Source organism: Bombina bombina, chromosome 12 (assembly GCF_027579735.1).
Source record: "Bombina bombina isolate aBomBom1 chromosome 12, aBomBom1.pri, whole genome shotgun sequence".
NCBI lineage: Eukaryota > Metazoa > Chordata > Amphibia > Anura > Bombinatoridae > Bombina > Bombina bombina.
In genome coordinates, this window is record NC_069510.1 from 68632608 (window position 1) to 68650437 (window position 17830).

Below are 17830 nucleotides of genomic sequence, written 5' to 3' on the forward strand. Positions count from 1 at the left end.
GCAGTCAATACAATGCAGATTACTTTTCTTTTAGTACCGTACAATTACCTCTATTTTCAAATACATGTGCTTTTCTATTTGGATAATAAATGTTTTGTATATTTTGACACAATATAACCACCTTTTTGTTTGCAAGAAAAAAACAGCGAGAACTGCAGGGGGAAATGTTTATAGAATATGCCAGACCTGGAGGAGAAATGTAATCTTTGCCCATCAAAATCCCCTGTTCAGCCCACTAGCAGAGGCGGGAAAACTCCTTTAACAATAAGGAAAATAATATGTTTTGAATTTCGTATTATAAATATGAATTTCACAGTGATTTTTTGCATGGGCAGTGTAGTTTTATGATGATTTCTACTGTGCACCTCAAATCATTTAGTCTCTGTAGAATTTTTATTTTTTTTATTAAAAAATATTTTTGTAGACCAATTTAGTTACTATCTTTTGATTATATTAAACACATACTATTTTTGAATTGATTTTTGTGAGCCCTATTGTAATGTGTGCATCACCCTCACATACTTAAAGGGACACTAAACCCAAATGTTTTCTTTTATGATTCAGATAGCGCAAGCAATTTTAAGCAACTTTCTAATTTACTCCTATTATCATTTTTTATTTGTTTTCTTGCTATCTTTATTTGAAAAGCAAGAATGTAAGCTTAGGAGCTGGCCCATTTTTGGTTCAGCCACCTGGGTAGCACATTCTGATTGGTTGCTAAATGTAATCACCAATCGGCAAGAGCTATCCAAGGTGCTGAGCCAAAAATGGACCTGCTCCTTAGATTTTTCAAATAAAAATAGCAAGAGAACAAAGAAAAATTGATAATAGGAGTAAATTAGAAAGTTGCTTAAAATTGCATGATCTGTCCAAATTGTGGGGGAAAAAATTGGGTTTATTTTCGCTTTTAAAGCAGGGAACACCCCTCTCAGGGATAAAAACTGCCTTTATATAATTTTGGGCTTCATAGTACAGAATCTCACAAGCCCAGAGAGCTTTATAGAATTAGGCCCTATATTACCAGCAGTCTGAAGTGTCCAGAATTGGTACCTTTGTCTGGCAGTCCTACCCTTCTTATGGCATCTGAGAACCAATTTGCTCTGGTTCTCTCTAACCACACAGTCAATATTATTTATTTATTAATAACTTCCATTGAAACCCATTTAAGAAAACTTGTGTGATTAGTTTGTCTAGGAGTTGCACATTTTTTATTGGTTCTAGTGATCTGTCTAAGAACTATATTTCTTTCATAATGGTTGTGAAGGTCCACAATCTATTACTCCTGGGAATTATACTCCTGGCCACTAGGAGGAGGCAAAGATCCCAAAACTCCAAGAGCCCCTATAACCCACCTTACTGGAAATTAGTCTTGTATTTTCTTAGCAGGAGGAAGGTGAAGAAGGGAGGTGCTCCAGGTGTTTATGAGAAAGGTTCTCAGACCGATTTGAGGCCCAGTTTCCCCTCAGAGAGCTACTGTTTGGACATAGGGATGTCTTTGGAGTATGGATAGTATGGGAGTCACAAGCCTACCCCACAGGTGTTGCAGGGACCAGTCCCTAGCCTTCTCCCGTCGGTTCAACGTTAAACTATATTCTCTCTCGCTCTCTCTCATCTACTGGAAGCAGTTCTTTCTGCTTACGGTAAGTCCAGTAGTATGGGTGTCTATCAGGTAAGTGTGAGGGTTGTTGTTGTATGTTCTATCCGAATCATGAGAGAAACATTTTGGGTTTCATGTTCAAGTATTTAATTTTTTCACTTGTCTGCTTGTTTATGTGTGTCAATTTTTCACACAATGGTTTGATACGTGCATCATATTTTTCCGCGCATCTTGTTTTCACGCATTGATTTGTATGTGCTAATTTTTTTTAATGCACTTTGTTTTTTCGTGTACTAACTATTTTGCATGTCTGTGTGATCGGCCTGTTGTCGGTTAGCGCTCATCCGATGCACTATGAATTAATAACGCTCCTTAAGCCTGCTTTAGCCTCTGGTGAGGGGGTAAGATTTAATTTCTTCCAAGAGCTGCTTTATTTGGGTGTAAGGTTACTTTATTTATCCTGCTTTATTGTGATGTTTAAATCATTATCTGTATTTTGATTTTTTCATCATCTGCCAGTTTAATCTATTTTTCATTCTGTCCCCTATTCTGTTAATATTTGTACCTCAGAAGCTAGATCCTCTGAACACTTTCCTGCTAATATTAAGTGTATCTTGCAAGTTGTTTAATATAATCGCACCTGCTCAGCTTTGCAAATTATTTACAGATCATTTTACACATTTTGATTAGTCTAATGTTGCTCTTGCTTCTAAATCTTTCCTCCATCTGTTTGTACTACAGTTCATTTTTTGTATGCTCTAATATATATATGAGGTGTTGGCAGCCATGCCTCCTCCAAGTATAAAGAGATGGTTTCTGATCCCTCTACCAGCTTTTCTGATATAAGTCTAAGTCTGTTAAGATAAACGTTCGAGTTCCTGCTTCTGATTTATCTTCTGATTGTGAATTTTTTTTTAAGATTTTTAAGTTTAGTCTCTGATCAACAAACTGAATCTGATTCTTTTTTGTTTAAAAGACCACTAAAGTCAAAATTAAACTTTCATTATTCAGATAGAGCAAACAATTTTAATCAACTTTTCAATTAACTTCTATTATTTAAATGTGCACAATCTTTTTATATGCACACTTTCTGATACACCACCTCCTGCTGAGCATATGCAAGATTCACAGTGTATAGGTATATGCATTTTGTGATTGGCTGATGGCTGTCACGTGATGCAGTGGGAAGGAAAATAAAACTAACTTTAAAAATTGTCTGGGAAAAAAATCTACTACTTTTGTATTGCCTATTTATTATGCATTTATTGATTATGCTATTCTGCTGTGTTTAGTGGTCTCTTTTAAGAGAAGTGTTATGTACTTTTAGGAGTTCAGGATTCTAAAGTTACTGAAGTCTGTTAAGAAAGCTGTATTTGATGTTTAAACCCTCTGTTAAATCTCTAGTGGTATTTCCAGTTCCCAATGCTATTTCTGAGATAATTTCTAAAGAGTAGTCCAAGCCTGGGATCTCTTTTAATCCAGCTCAGAGATTTAAAAGGGAATTTCCTTTGCCTGCTTCTAATTTAAAACTTTGGGAAACTGTTCCTAAATTAGATGGGGCTATTCCTACTTTAACAAAACATACTACTATTCCTCTTGAAGATGGTACCTCTTTTAAAGACCCTATGGATAGGAAATTGCAGTCTTTTTATGGAAATGCTTTTCGGCAAGCAGGTTTTCTTTTTAACACAGCAGTATTGCTTGTGTAGCTGCAGCTTCTACCCTTTGTGAGAGGGTTTATCTGAGCAGCTTTCTGAGGAATCTGCTGAAGTTTTCTAATCAATAAAAACAATTAAAAACAGCTAATGGTTTAATTTGTGATTCGGTCGTTGATATGATTAAGATCAATGCTAAGAATATGGCACTAGCAGTTTTGACTAGAAGGGCCTTGTGGTTGAATTTGTGGTCTGCTGACATGATTTCTAAACCCAGACTTCTGTCTCTTCTTTTTACGGGGAAGGTGTTGTTTGGGTCTGGTCTGGATAAAATTATTTCTATGGTGACTGGGGGGATAAGGATAAGAAGTCTAAGGGTAATTCTATAGCTTCTAACCATTTTTGTTGTTTAAGTCAATCAAAGAACCAAGAGTATTTCAGTTTTTCAGTTTATTGCTCTACTGTTTGGTCTGGCTTATCGGTAATAAGAGCTCAGGGTGTTTCTGTGGTTCCTTACATGGACGATATCTTGGTACAGGCTCCATCTTTACATGTATCAGTATATCATACCAACAGACCTTTGTTGTTTCTTCAAGAGCATGGTTGGAAAGTGAATTTTCCAAAAAGTTATCTGTCCCCTCAGTCCAGGATTACTTTTCTGGGTATGATAATCGATTCAGTCGCCATGAGACTTTCCTTGACAGAACAGAGAAGTCTGAAGTTACATTCAGTTGTGTAAATATTTGTTAGTTCCTTCTCCTTCTGTGGCTCTTTTTATTGAAACTTTAGGTCGGATGATAGCAGCTTCAGATGCTTTTCCTTTTCCTCTATTTCACATGAGACCCCTTTGTATGCTTCTCAGTGGTGCAGGTATTACACAGTTAGCTTAAAATATTATTTTGTATTCCAATACAAGACAATCTCTCGGATCATTTATTGGTCCATTGTTCTGGGGGGCATCTTTTGTCCGTCCAAATTGGACCGTGATCTTGACAGGTGCAAGTCTCTCAGGTTGGGATGCAGTTTGGGGGTCTCAGAGAGAGCACATGGAGTTTGGTTGCTTCAGGAGGGGAAGTTGCCTAGAAATGTTCCAGAACTCCGTGCAATTTTCAGGGTCCTTCCATTTTGTCCTCTCCTGAAAAGAGAGACTTATCTGTGTGCCCTGTCAGACAATGTCACAGCAGTGGCTTACATCAATTATCAGGAGGAAACTCGCAGTTTCCTGCCGATGAGTGAGGTTTCCTGAATTATGGCATGGGCAGAGAGCAATTCCTGTATTATTTCTGCAGTACTTATTCAGGGATGAGTAATTGGCAAACAGACTTTCTCAGTCGTCAATCTTTTCACACAGGGGAATGGTCTCTTCATCTGGAAGTTTTCAGTCAGATTGTAGACCTGTGGGGTCTTCCAGAAGTGGTTGTGATGGCTTCTCATTTTGAACAAAATTATATTTTTTGATGTCCAGGGATCCTCAGGGAGAGTTTGCGGATGCTCTAGTTGCTCCTTGGTTGTTTCGCCTGGCTTACATTTTTACACCTCTTGTTTTGTCACTAAGGGTAATAGCCAGAATCAAGCAGAAGGTATCATCAGGAGCTTGGCCTTGCAGGTCTTGGTTTGCATGTCTGGTGCAGTTGTCCAGATGTCCTCCGTGGCCTCTTTCTCTGTGTCACGACCTTCTGTCACAAGGTACATTCTTTCATCAGGACCTAAAATATCTAAGCTTGGAGATTAAATGCTTAGTTTTAGGGCAGATTGGTTTTTCTGATTCTGTCATTGAAACTTTGGTTCAGACCCATCAACCTGTGACAAGGAGGATTTATCACAAGGTTTGGAAGGCTTTTATTTCCTGGTGTGTGTGTTCAGTTGGCACTCTTTTAGAATTCATAGAATTCTTCAATTTCTTCAGGATGGTTTGGATATAGGTTTATCGGCTAGTTCCTTAAAGGGACAGATCTCTGCTCTTTTTGTTTTGTTTCACAACTACTTTTCCGGATATGCAGAATTTTGTTGTCCAGGGTTTAGTTAGGATTGTCTTTAATTAAACCAATTTCTCCTCCATGGAATCTTAATTTGGCTTTAAGAGTATTGCAGGTTCCTCCTTTTGAACCTATGCATCATTTGGATAGTCAGCTTTTGTCTTGGAAGGGTTTGTTTCTTTTTCTTCTACTAGAACATTTTCTGAATTGTCTGCTCTTTGTTGTAAGCCTCCTTATCTTGTTTTTCATAAGGATAAGGCAATTTTGAGAACTAAGTTTGACTTTTTACCTAAGGTAGTTTTTTCTGATAACTTCAATTGTGAGATTGTTGTTCCCTATTTCTTGTCCTAATCCAAAGAATTCCAATGAGAGGCTTCTCCATAAATTAGATGTGGTCAGAGCTTTGAAGTTCTATTTACAGGCTACTAAGGATTTTAGACAATCTTATAACTTGTTTGTTCATTTTTCTGTTGCCATAAAGGGTCAGAAGGCTACTGCTATTGCCTTAGCCTCTTGGTTGAAGCTTTTGATTCATAAAGTTTGAAGGTGGGTTAGTCCCCTCCTAAACGGATTACTGCCCATTCTACCAATTTAGTTGCTACTTTTTGAGCCATTAAGAATGAGGCCTCTTCGTCTTTCTTACATACTTTTTTTTTCTTTTCTAAATTCTACCATTTTGATGTTTTGGTTGTAATTACATATTTTGTATTTATTTTTTCTTCATTTAAAAATAAAATAAAGGAAACATCCAATGTATTTGGAATAGTATGTCTGGTCCCACCCTTGGATTTCACAGTTTAGGTATTAGTTTCCAGGAGTAATGGATCATGGACTCACATCATCTCTATGAAAGAAAATATAATTTATACATACCTGATTAACTTCTTTCATGGCGTTGAGATTCCATGCTCCCCTGCCCAATTATTTCTATTGTTTTTTTCTAATGGCAGTTTGAGTATGTACCTCTTTATATTGCTCTTATTTTCTTTTACTTCCTTCTTGTTTTCTGACTTGGCTATATGACTAGTTTCCAGTAATGTGGGGGAGGGATTTTATGACTCTTAAAGTTTTGGGATCTTTGACTCCTCCTAGTGGCCAGGATTATAACTATCTGGAGTAATAGATCAGGGTCTTTCAACACCATGAAATAAATTAATTTTTTAGGTGAGCATAAATTATATTTTCTTTCTAATGACACGGTGAGTCCACAGATCATTTCTAATTACTATTGGGAATATTACTCCTGGCCAGCAGGAGGAGGCAAACACACAAAGCTGTTAAATATTGCCTCCCTTCTCTCCGAACCCAGTCATTCTCTTTTCCTACGTGAAAAGCAAGGAGGTGGTAAAGTTTAGGTGTCTGAAAGAAGATTCTTCAATCAAGATTTTTTTTATTTTGAAGCAGAGCAAGATTGTCCTGCTTCCTCCTGGGGTTTAGCCGTAGCCCATGTCAGTCTCTTCAGTAGAGCGGTGCTGGCTTTTAAGCAATTGGGAACTTGTGGGGTATAATCCCCACTGTGCCTTTCAATCAGTTATTGCTGCCCTAATTTTAAAGCCTGAGTAAGATTATTCAGTCTTTCTTCTTTCCACAGGTCCATGTGAGGGAGGAAGCCCTCTCAAACCAGGTGAGCTGTCCTGCTACCGGGCAGATTTACATGGAGGTAAGTGCCAATTTTTATTCTCTGAAAGGAAATGGGAAATCCTGGCACTTTGACCGTTAATTCTGCTTGGGATTTTATACAATCAACCTATTAGAGGTTAATGGGTCATTCTATGACAGTCATGCAGGCACTGGGGATGATATATGGAGGCTTAGTTTAATTTAAGTATATGTGTTTGGCATATTATGCAGCACTGTCGTGTAGGATTATTTCATGACTTGTCTTATGTACTATATACAGTATATGCAGCTTTACTTCTCTCTCCCGGCGTTTTTTCCCCTAAAGGGATGTTAATGGTGACCGGGAGGTTCAGTTAGCCACGCCCACGATGGGTGGGCTTCTTTTTTTTTCTGCTTCCTGTGTGTCCGGATGCTGAATTTCCGTTGCTCCTCAGAGGACGGTTCAGTGATCTCTAGAGCCGGCTGGTGCAGTTGTGGTGGGAGTCTGGATCGCTATATACTATTGATCCGACAGGCAGCAGGACAGATAGGCACCTCAGCAGAGCTTGCTGAGGTGTGGAGGTTGCCTGTTTTTTCTGTATAGCCGCTGCTCTGCTGTTAAAGAAATAAAGTGTCTGTTTGAATTTAATGGGATGGTAACGTTTTTGTCACAATTAAATTCTGAGCTGATATAAGAGTGTTTTATGTTGCCCTGCTGTTAAAGAAATAAAGTGTTTTAAATTTAAAGGGACAGTAACGTTTTTTTGACACAATAACATTTTAAGTAAAGATGGACCAAGAGGCCCTGCAAAATGTTACTTGTGGTTTGTGTTTTGATGCTAATATAGAACCACCAATCCCTTTTTGTTCCTCATTTATTAAGAGAACTTTGCATTACAGGGATAGACTTTTTCATACTGAGCCTTCATTATCTAAGGCGGAGGTTGTTCAGGAGTCTCCTGTTCAAGACATGCCACATCTTTCCCCTCAAGTGTCCCAAACTTTATCGTCCACACATGCAGTGCCCTGCACTTCTTCTCACACTCTGGTTGGAGTTACGTTACAAGACATTGCTACCCACATATCCTCTGCGGTACCTGATGCGCTGTCTGTCTTTCCCACGCTGCAGGGAAAGCGTAAGAGGAAGTCTAAGGATTCAGTGAGTAAGGTTTCTGACACAGTTGTGGCTATTCCGATTGTTCCTTCCCAGAAATCTGAGGACGAAGATACTTCGGTAGCATCTGAGGGTGAAGTCTCAGACAGTGTAAGTCCTTCTGCTGATGCTGAAGTTGTATCCTTCAGGTTTAAGCTAGAACTCCTCCGGTTGTTACTTAGGTTTTTCCAGTTCCAGACCAGGCTACAGAGATTATTGCCCGGGAATGGGAGAGACCAGGTATTCCTTTTTCACCATCCCCAATGTTTAAGAAGATGTTTCCAATAGCTGACTCTATCAGAGTCTTGGCAGACGGTCCCCATGGTGGAAGGGGCAATTTCCACTTTGGCTAAGAGAACCACTATTCCCTTAGAGGATAGCTGTTCCTTTAAGGATTCCATGGATAAGAAGTTGGAGGGGTTACTTAAAAAGATGTATGTACACCAGGGTTTACAATGACAACCTGTGCTCTGTATTGCTCCCTTCACCAGTGCGGCGGCATATTGGTTTGATGCGTTGTCTGAATCTATTCAGACAGATACTCCCCTTGAGGAGATCCAGGATAGGATCGAAGCCCTTAAGTTGGCAAATTCCTTTATTACGGGGACTTCCCTTCAAGTTATTACGTTGAGAGCAAAGATTTCTGGTTTTGCAGTACTGGCCTGCAGAGCTTTATGGTTGAAATCATGGTCTGCGGATGTGTCGTCTAATTCTAAGCTTTTGGGGATTCCCTACAAGGGTAAGACCTTGTTTGGGCCAGGCTTGGCTGAAATTATTTCAGACATTACGGGAGGTAAGGGTAATTTCCTCTCTCAGGACAAAAGGAATAAGCAGAAGGGACGTCAGAGTAATTTTCATTCCTTTCGAAACTTCAAGGGTAAAACTTTCTCTGCCAAGCAAGAACGGTCCAAGCCTTCCTGGAGGTCCAACCAGTCTTGGAACAAGGGGAAGCTATCTAAGAAGCCCGTTAGTGACTCAAAGTCAGCATGAAGGGTCTGCCCCGATCTGGGACCAGATCTTGTAAGGGGCAGACTGTCTTTCTTTGCTCAGGCTTGGGTTCGGGATTTACCGGATCCCTGGGCGGTGGACATTATGTACCGGGGATACAGACTAGAGTTAAAAACCTTTCCTCCCAGGGGCAGGTTTCTGCTCTCCAGATTATCTGTAGACCAGATAAAAAGAGAGGCGTTCTTACACTGTGTTAGGGACCTTTCCGACCTAGGAGTGATAGTTCCTGTCCCGATTCTACCCAATCTGTTTGTGGTTCCCAAAAAAGAGGGAACTTTCAGGCCAATTTTAGATCTCAAAAGTCTAAACAAATTCCTCAAGGTACCGTCCTTCAAGATGAAAACTATTTGTTCTATTCTTCCCTTGGTTCAAGAGGGTCAATTCATGACAACAGTAGATTTGAAGGATGCGTACCTACATGTTCCCATCCACAGGGATCATCACAAGTTTCTGAGGTTCGCCTTTCTAGACAAACACTTCCAGTTTGTGGCTCTTCCTTTCGGCCTTGCCACAGCTCCCAGAATTTTCCCAAAAGTCCTAGGAGCCCTGTTGTCGGCGCTTCGGTTGCGAGGCATTGCAGCGGTGCCTTATCTGGACGACATCCTAGTCCAGGCACCATCCTTTCATCAAGCAAGCTCCCACACGGAGATGTTATCTTTTCTGCGTTCCCACGGATGGAAGGTGAACTTGGGAATGAGTTCTTGGGAACCATAATAGATTCCTTATCAATGAATATATTTCTGACAGAGGTCAGAAAGACAAAGATTTTCGACTCTTGCCTTGTCCTTCAGTCCTCTCCTCAGCCGTCAGTGGCCCAATGTATGGAGGTAGTGGTTCTGATGGTAGCTACCATGGATATCATTCCGTTTGCCCGATTCCATCTCAGACCTCTGCAGTTATGCATGCTCAAACAATGGAACGGGGATTATGCGGATCTGTCTCTGCGTTTACATCTGGATCAGGCGACAAGAGATTCTCTTCCTTGGTGGTTATCTCGGAACATCTCTCCCAGGGAACCTGTTTCTGCAGACCTTCCTGGGTGATTGTGACCATAGATGGCAGTCTGGGGTTCACTAAAGGCTCAGGGGACGTAGTCTCAGGAGGAGTCTGTTTTCCCCATAAATATCCTAGAGCTAAGGGCAATCTTCAATGCTCTTCTGGCCTGGCCTCAGTTAGCTTCAACCCAGTTTATCAGGTTCCAGTCGGACAAAATAGTTTCAGTGGCTTACATCAACCATCAGGGAGGAACTCGGAGTTCCTTGGCCATGACAGAGGTAGCCAAAATGATTTAGTGGGTGGAGATCCACAACTGCTTCTATCTGCGATCCATATTCCAGGAGTGGACAATTGGGAAGTGGATTTTATGAGCAGACAGAATTTTCACCCGGGGGAGTGGGAACTCCATCCGGAGGTGTTTTCCAACTTGATTCTCAAATGGAGACAGCCGGATCTCATGGCATCTCGACAGAATGCCAAGCTCCCGATGTACGGGTCGAGGTCAAGGGATCCTCAGGCTGTACTAATAGATGCTCTGGCGATTCCTTGGAACTTCAGTCTAGCATACCTATTTCCTCCGTTCTCTCTGCTTCCACGGGTCATTGCTCGCATCAAGCAGGAGAGGGCGTCGGTGATCCTCATTGCACCGGCGTGGCCTCGCAGGATCTGGTATGCAGATCAAGTGAAGATGTCATCTCTTCCACCTTGGAGACTTCCATTGAGGAAGGACCTTCTACTTTAAGGACCCTTCCTTCATCCAAATCTCGTTTCTCTGAAGCTGGCTGCTTGGAGATTGAATGCTTAATTCTATCTAAACGTGTTTCTTCTGAGTCGGTCATTGAGACAATGATTCAGGCTCTTAAGCCTGTTACCAGAAAGATTTACTATAAGATATGTCATAAATATCTGTATTGGTGTGAATCCAGAGGCTACTCTTGGACTAGAGTTCGGATTCCTAGAATTTTGTCTTTTTCTCCAGGAGGGTCTGGAGAAGGGATTATTTGCTAGAACCTTGAAAGGTCAAATTTGTTGCATAAATGTCTGGCGGACGTGCCAGATGTGCAATCCTTCTGTCAGGCCTTGGTCAGAATCAGGCCTGTGTTCAAACCTGTTACTCCTCCCTGGAGTCTTAACCTTGTTCTTAGAGTTGTTCAACAGGCTCCGTTTGAACCTATGCATTCGTTGGATATTAAGATGTTATCTTGGAAAGTTTTGTTTCTTGTTGCAATTTCTTCTGCTCATAGAGTCTCTGAGCTCTCGGCGTTGCAGTATGAATCCACTTACCTTATTTTCCATTCGGATAAGGTAGTTCTGCGTACTAGGTTAGGGTTCCTCCCTAAAGTGGTTTTGGATAGGAACATTAATAAAGAAATCATTGTTCCTTCTTTGTGTCCTAACTATTCTTCTCAGAAAGAGCATCTACTGCAAAACCTAGATGTGGTGCATGCGTTGAAATACTATTCGCAGGCGACTAAAGATTTTCGCCAGTCTTCTGCTTTATTTGTTGTTTTATTTGTTGTTTTCTCTGGGAAACGCAAGGGTCAGAAAGCTACGGCTACTTCTCTTTCTTTGTGGCTGAAGAGTATAATTTGTTTGGCCTATGAAACTGCTGGACAGCAGCCTCCTGAGAGAATCACGGCTCATTCCACGAGGGCTGTTTCTTCTTCCTGGGTATTCAAAAATGAAACTTCTGTGGAACAGATTTGCAAGGCTGCAACTTGGTCCTCTTTACACACTTTTTCTAAATTTTATAAATTTGATACTTTTGCCTTCGGCCGAGGCTTCTTTTAGGAGAAAGGTTCTTCAAGCTTCTGTTTAGGTTCCCTGTCTTGTCCCTCCCTAATCATCTGTGTCCTGTAGCTTGGGTATTGATTCCCAATAGTAATTAGAGATGATCCGTGGACTCACCGTGTCATTAGAAAGAAAACGAAATGTATGCTTACCTGATAAATTTCTTTCTTTCTTGACACGGTGAGTCCACAGCCCACCCTGTATTTTTACAGACAGTTTTTTCTTTGTTATATAAACCTCAGGCACCTCTGTACCTTATGTTACTTCCTTTCTCTTTTTTTCCCTTTGGTCGAATGACTGGGGTTGGAGAGAAGGGAGGTGATATTTAAAGGGACACTAAACCAACATTTTTATTTCATGATTCAAGTAGAGAACACAATTTTAAACAACATTCCAATTTACTTCTATCTAATTAGCTTCATTATTTAACTATCCTTTGTTGAAGAAATAGCAATGCACATTTTTCAGCCAATCACACAAGGCATCTAGGTGCAGCAACCAATCAGCAGCTACTGAGCCTATCTAGATATGCTTTTCAGCAAAGTATATCAAGAGAATGAAGCAAATTAGATAATAGAAGTAAATTAGAAATTTGTTAAAAATTGCATGCTCTTTCTAAGTCATGAAAGAAAAAAATTGGGTTTCATGTCCCTTTAACAGTTTTGCTGTGGTGCTCTTTGCCTCCTCCTGCTGGCCAGGAGTGATATTCCCAATAGTAATTAGAGATGATCCGTGGATTTACCGTGTCAATAAATAAATAAATGTATCAGGTAAGCATAAATTACGTTTTTTGTAATCCTTTTATATATTCTCATATTTTTAAAAACATTGATCTTGCCCACTTTAAAGGGACATAAAACCTTTTTGAAATTGTAATATATATAAAATGTTTAATTATGTGCAGTAAAACAGCTTTACATTGTATTTTAATTGCTTTGCCCTCTTTTCCTATAAAGTAACTGAAGAATTGGAAGTGCACATGGCTGGCTTAATAAGGCTAACCCTGCTACATAAAAGTTCATAATTTTCCTCAGGGAGGGACAGAAAAGGAATTGCAAAAAAATGCAAATGCTGTTGACATAATGACCGTGGCTAGCCTTGTTTGCTTTAGTAACAAGTCTGGATTCGCTGTTCCAAATATGGCATTAAAGGGATAGCAATGTCAAAACTGAAATATGCATGGGTGCATTTTAATTTTAAATAAAATAAAAATATGCTTCTTGTAAAAGTTATTTTGGCTTTTCAGTGGCATACATGCATATGCTGTGAGTGCCCCTTTCACCAGCATTCAAACACAACACCTTCTCAGACAGTCAGGAGTGGCTTGTATGATACAAATTAAATCTTCAAAGGCACAATAACAATAACATTTTACTAGAACATTTTTTTTGCTACTGAAAGGATCTTGATAAAATACTTCTATTTAACATTGAAATGCACTCATGTACATTTCAATTTTGACCTGATCTCATGGCATCTCAACAGAATGCCAAGCTCCCGAGGTACTGGTCGAGGTCAAGGGATCCTCAGGCTGTACTAATAGATGCTCTGGCGATTCCTTGGAACTTCAGTCTAGCATACCTATTTCCTCCGTTCTCTCTGCTTCCACGGGTCATTGCTCGCATCAAGCAGGAGAGGGCGTTGGTGATCCCCATTGCACCGGCGTGGCCTCACAGGATCTGGTATGCAGATCTAGTGGAGAGGTCATCTCTTCCACCTTGGAGACTTCCATTGAGGAAGGACCTTCTACTTTAAGGACCCTTCCTTCATCCAAATCTCGTTTCTCTGAAGCTGACTGCTTGAAGATTGAATGCTTAATTCTATCTAAGCGTGGTTCTTCTGAGTCGGTCATTGAGACAATGATTCAGGCTCCTAAGCCTGTTACCAGAAAGATGTACTATAAGATATGGCATAAATATCTGTATTGGTGTGAATCCAGAGGCTACTCTTGGAGTAGAGTTTGGATTCCTAGAATTCTGTCTTTTCTCCAGGAGGGTCTGGAGAAGGGATTATTTGCTAGTACCTTGAAAGGTCAAATTTCTGCCTTATCTATATTGTTGCATAAATGTCTGGCGGACGTGCCAGATGTGCAATCCTTCTGTCAGGCCTTGGTCAGAATCAGGCCTTTGTTCAAACCTGTTACTCCTCCCTGGAGTCTTAACCTTGTTCTTAGAGTTGTTCAACAGGCTCCGTTTGAGCCTATGCATTCGTTGGATATTAAGATGTTATCTTGGAAAGTTTTGTTTCTTGTTGCAATTTCTTCTGCTCATAGAGTCTCTGAGCTCTCGGCGTTGCAGTATGAATCCCCTTACCTTATTTTCCATTCGGATAAGGTAGTTCTGCGTACTAGGTTAGGGTTCCTCCCTAAAGTGGTTTTGGATAGGAACATTAATAAAGAAATCATTGTTCCTTCTTTGTGTCCTAACTATTCTTCTCAGAAAGAGCATCTACTGCAAAACCTAGATGTGGTGCGTGCGTTGAAATACTATTCGCAGGCGACTAAAGATTTTCGCCAGTCTTCTGCTTTATTTGTTGTTTTCTCTGGGAAACGCAAGGGTCAGAAAGCTACGGCTACTTCTCTTTCTTTGTGGCTGAAGAGTATAATTTGTTTGGCCTATGAAACTGCTGGACAGCAGCCTCCTGAGAGAATCACGGCTCATTCCACAAGGGCTGTTTCTTCTTCCTGGGTATTCAAAAATGAAACTTCTGTGGAACAGATTTGCAAGGCTGCAACTTGGTCCTCTTTACACACTTTTTCTAAATTTTATAAATTTGATACTTTTGCCTTCGGCCGAGGCTTCTTTTAGGAGAAAGGTTCTTCAAGCTTCTGTTTAGGTTCCCTGTCTTGTCCCTCCCTAATCATCTGTGTCCTGTAGCTTGGGTATTGATTCCCAATAGTAATTAGAGATGATCCGTGGACTCACCGTGTCATTAGAAAGAAAACGAAATGTATGCTTACCTGATAAATTTCTTTCTTTCTTGACACGGTGAGTCCACAGCCCACCCTGTATTTTTACAGACAGTTTTTTCTTTGTTATATAAACCTCAGGCACCTCTGTACCTTATGTTACTTCCTTTCTCTTTTTTTCCCTTTGGTCGAATGACTGGGGTTGGAGAGAAGGGAGGTGATATTTAAAGGGACACTAAACCAACATTTTTATTTCATGATTCAAGTAGAGAACACAATTTTAAACAACATTCCAATTTACTTCTATCTAATTAGCTTCATTATTTAGCTATCCTTTGTTGAAGAAATAGCAATGCACATTTTTGAGCCAATCACACAAGGCATCTAGGTGCAGCAACCAATCAGCAGCTACTGAGCCTATCTAGATATGCTTTTCAGCAAAGTATATCAAGAGAATGAAGCAAATTAGATAATAGAAGTAAATTAGAAATTTGTTAAAAATTGCATGCTCTTTCTAAGTCATGAAAGAAAAAAATTGGGTTTCATGTCCCTTTAACAGCTTTGCTGTGGTGCACTTTGCCGCCTCCTGCTGGCCAGGAGTGATATTCCCAATAGTAATTAGAGATGATCCGTGGATTTACCGTGTCAATAAATAAATAAATGTATCAGGTAAGCATAAATTACGTTTTTTGTAAACCTTTTATACATTCTCATATTTTTAAAAACATTGATCTTGCCCACTTTAAAGGGACATAAAACCTTTTTGAAATTGTAATATATATAAAATGTTTAATTATGTGCAGTAAAACAGCTTTACGTTGTATTTTAATTGCTTTGCCCTCTTTTCCTATAAAGTAACTGAAGAATTGGAAGTGCACATGGCTGGCTTAATAAGGCTAACCCTGCTACATAAACGTTCATAATTTTCCTCAGGGAGGGACAGAAAAGGAATTGCAAAAAAATGCAAATGCTGTTGACATAATGGCCGTGGCTAGCCTTGTTTGCTTTAGTAACAAGTCTGGATTCGCTGTTCCAAATATGGCATTAAAGGGATAGCAATGTCAAAACTGAAATATGCATGGGTGCATTTTAATTTTAAATAAAATAAAAATATGCTTCTTGTAAAAGTTATTTTGGCTTTTCAGTGGCATACATGCATGTGCTGTGAGTGCCCCTTTCACCAGCATTCAAACACAACACCTTCTCAGACAGTCAGGAGTGGCTTGTATGATACAAATTAGATCTTCAAAGGCACAATAACAATAACTTTTTTACTAGAACGATTTTTTTGCTACTGAAAGGATCTTCATAAAATACTTCTATTTAACATTGAAATGCACTCATGTACATTTCAATTTTGACCTTTTCATCCCTTTAAAAATATTTAATGAAAAAGTTTTAATGCATTTACAAAAATGTCACACTCCGTATGTTTATTGCAAGACTGCAGAAAAATCTTGTAATTATAGGGGGTATTATGCCCCTTTTAATTCATTTAGACCCATTTTCTCATTTCTTATCAGCCTTATTCAAATTCAAGTGTAGAGATAAATCCTGTAAAACACGGTGAGCCACTTTCTTGCCAGTTTGCACAGTTATAAAGATTCTTGTGTAACGCTCTGTTTCTGCAGCTTGAAGCATTTAAGAGACCGTCATTCATGGAACTTCTTGATGACTTGGAAGACGTAGCAGAAGCCCTAGAATCACAGACTGAGCTCCAAAGTTCTGGTTGACACTTTGTGATGTAATGGACTCTACTCATAGACCTTTACCTTGTAAATAAATGTACAGACGTCAGTTTTCAACAAGAGAGCTGGGAAATAATTATAAATAGTAAAACCAAAAACTGGTATTTATTTAACTGGATTATATTTTTGTGACTTTAACATTCTCCAGTTTTGTGAATTTTGTATCTACCATATGTTTTAAGCTAATGCTGTGACCATCTGATCCTCAATAGTCTGCAGCTTGTGCTTTTACTGATATCTTTCAGGGTGTAAAATCTCCAGCTGAACAGCCATTTTGGAATGTACTATTCACTCCATCCATGCGGGGGGAGTATGGATTATATTTTAGTTTCAAAAACAATTTTTTTATGTTTGTATCTTTTGTTTTAAAGTTATTCTTGTGTTGGTGGAACCTACCTCTTCTGTCCTACGTGACTGTGTCTCTTCATGAGATGAAACCTACTTGCTAATTCCCACTTTTCCACTGTTCTATGATACCCATGTATCACATGTATTTCATTTGAAATATATATATATATATAGTACATATATTTGCAGTGCCTTAGAATATTTCATTACACGTTTGAAACAAATATTTGACCCAAAACCATCTCTCTTATTACCAAGTACTTTCACCTGTGGATTTTTTTTTTATTTTTTTGCTGATGAACATATATATTTTATTTTGCTATTGAACACAACTGTGATATCACTTACTGCCAAGTGTTCAGTGTTTGAGATTCATAGTAAACTTAAAGGGATACTAACCCCAAATTTCTTCTTTCATGATTCAGATAGAGCATGCAATTTTAAGCAACGTTCTAATTTACTCCTATCATCAATTTTTCTTTGTTCTCATGTTATCTTGATTTGAAAAAGCAGTAATAAAAGGTTAGGAGACGGCCCATTTTTAGTTCAGCACCTCGGTAGCGCTTGCTGATTGGTTTGCTACATTTAGCCACAAATCAGCAAGTGCTACCCAGGTGCTGAACAAAAAATGGTCCGGCTCTAAAGCTTACAGTACTGCTTTTTCAAATCAAGATAACACGAGAACAAAGAAAAATTGATAATAGGAATAAATTAGAAAGTTGCTTAAAATCTCATACTCTATCTGAATCATGAAAGAAAAAAAATTGTGTTTAGTATCCCTTTAAAGAACCACTTGAAACCTAAACAAAACACACATTAGACACATCTAGTATAAAATTTGTGCTTTGTTCTACCGTCCCTAGCAATTCCAAAAAAAGACAAATCCGTTTTGGATTTAAGATGCTACAAATTGCCTTAATTGGTTTATTAATTTGCAGGTTACAGAATTCGATTTGTGGCCTCTTTAGGGAGAGTACGGCAAAGCACAAATTTACCCAAAAGCAAGAAATGTTTAATGTCCTTTTAAAGGGATATGAAGCATGATTTAGAT

General features: G+C 39.3%; 1 protein-coding gene across 1 annotated transcript in view; it reads left to right on the forward strand.

Annotated features, from left to right (window-relative positions):
* Positions 1–16771, forward strand: part of LOC128642972 (dual specificity testis-specific protein kinase 2) — a 152126-nt gene extending 135355 nt beyond the window's left edge. Inside the window, exon 9 of the mRNA XM_053695878.1 lies at positions 16315–16771. Coding sequence (XP_053551853.1) covers positions 16315–16416 — 102 coding nt within the window. The 3' untranslated portion in view covers positions 16417–16771. The remainder of the gene's footprint in view (positions 1–16314) is intronic.
* Positions 16772–17830: the final 1059 nt, after the last annotated feature.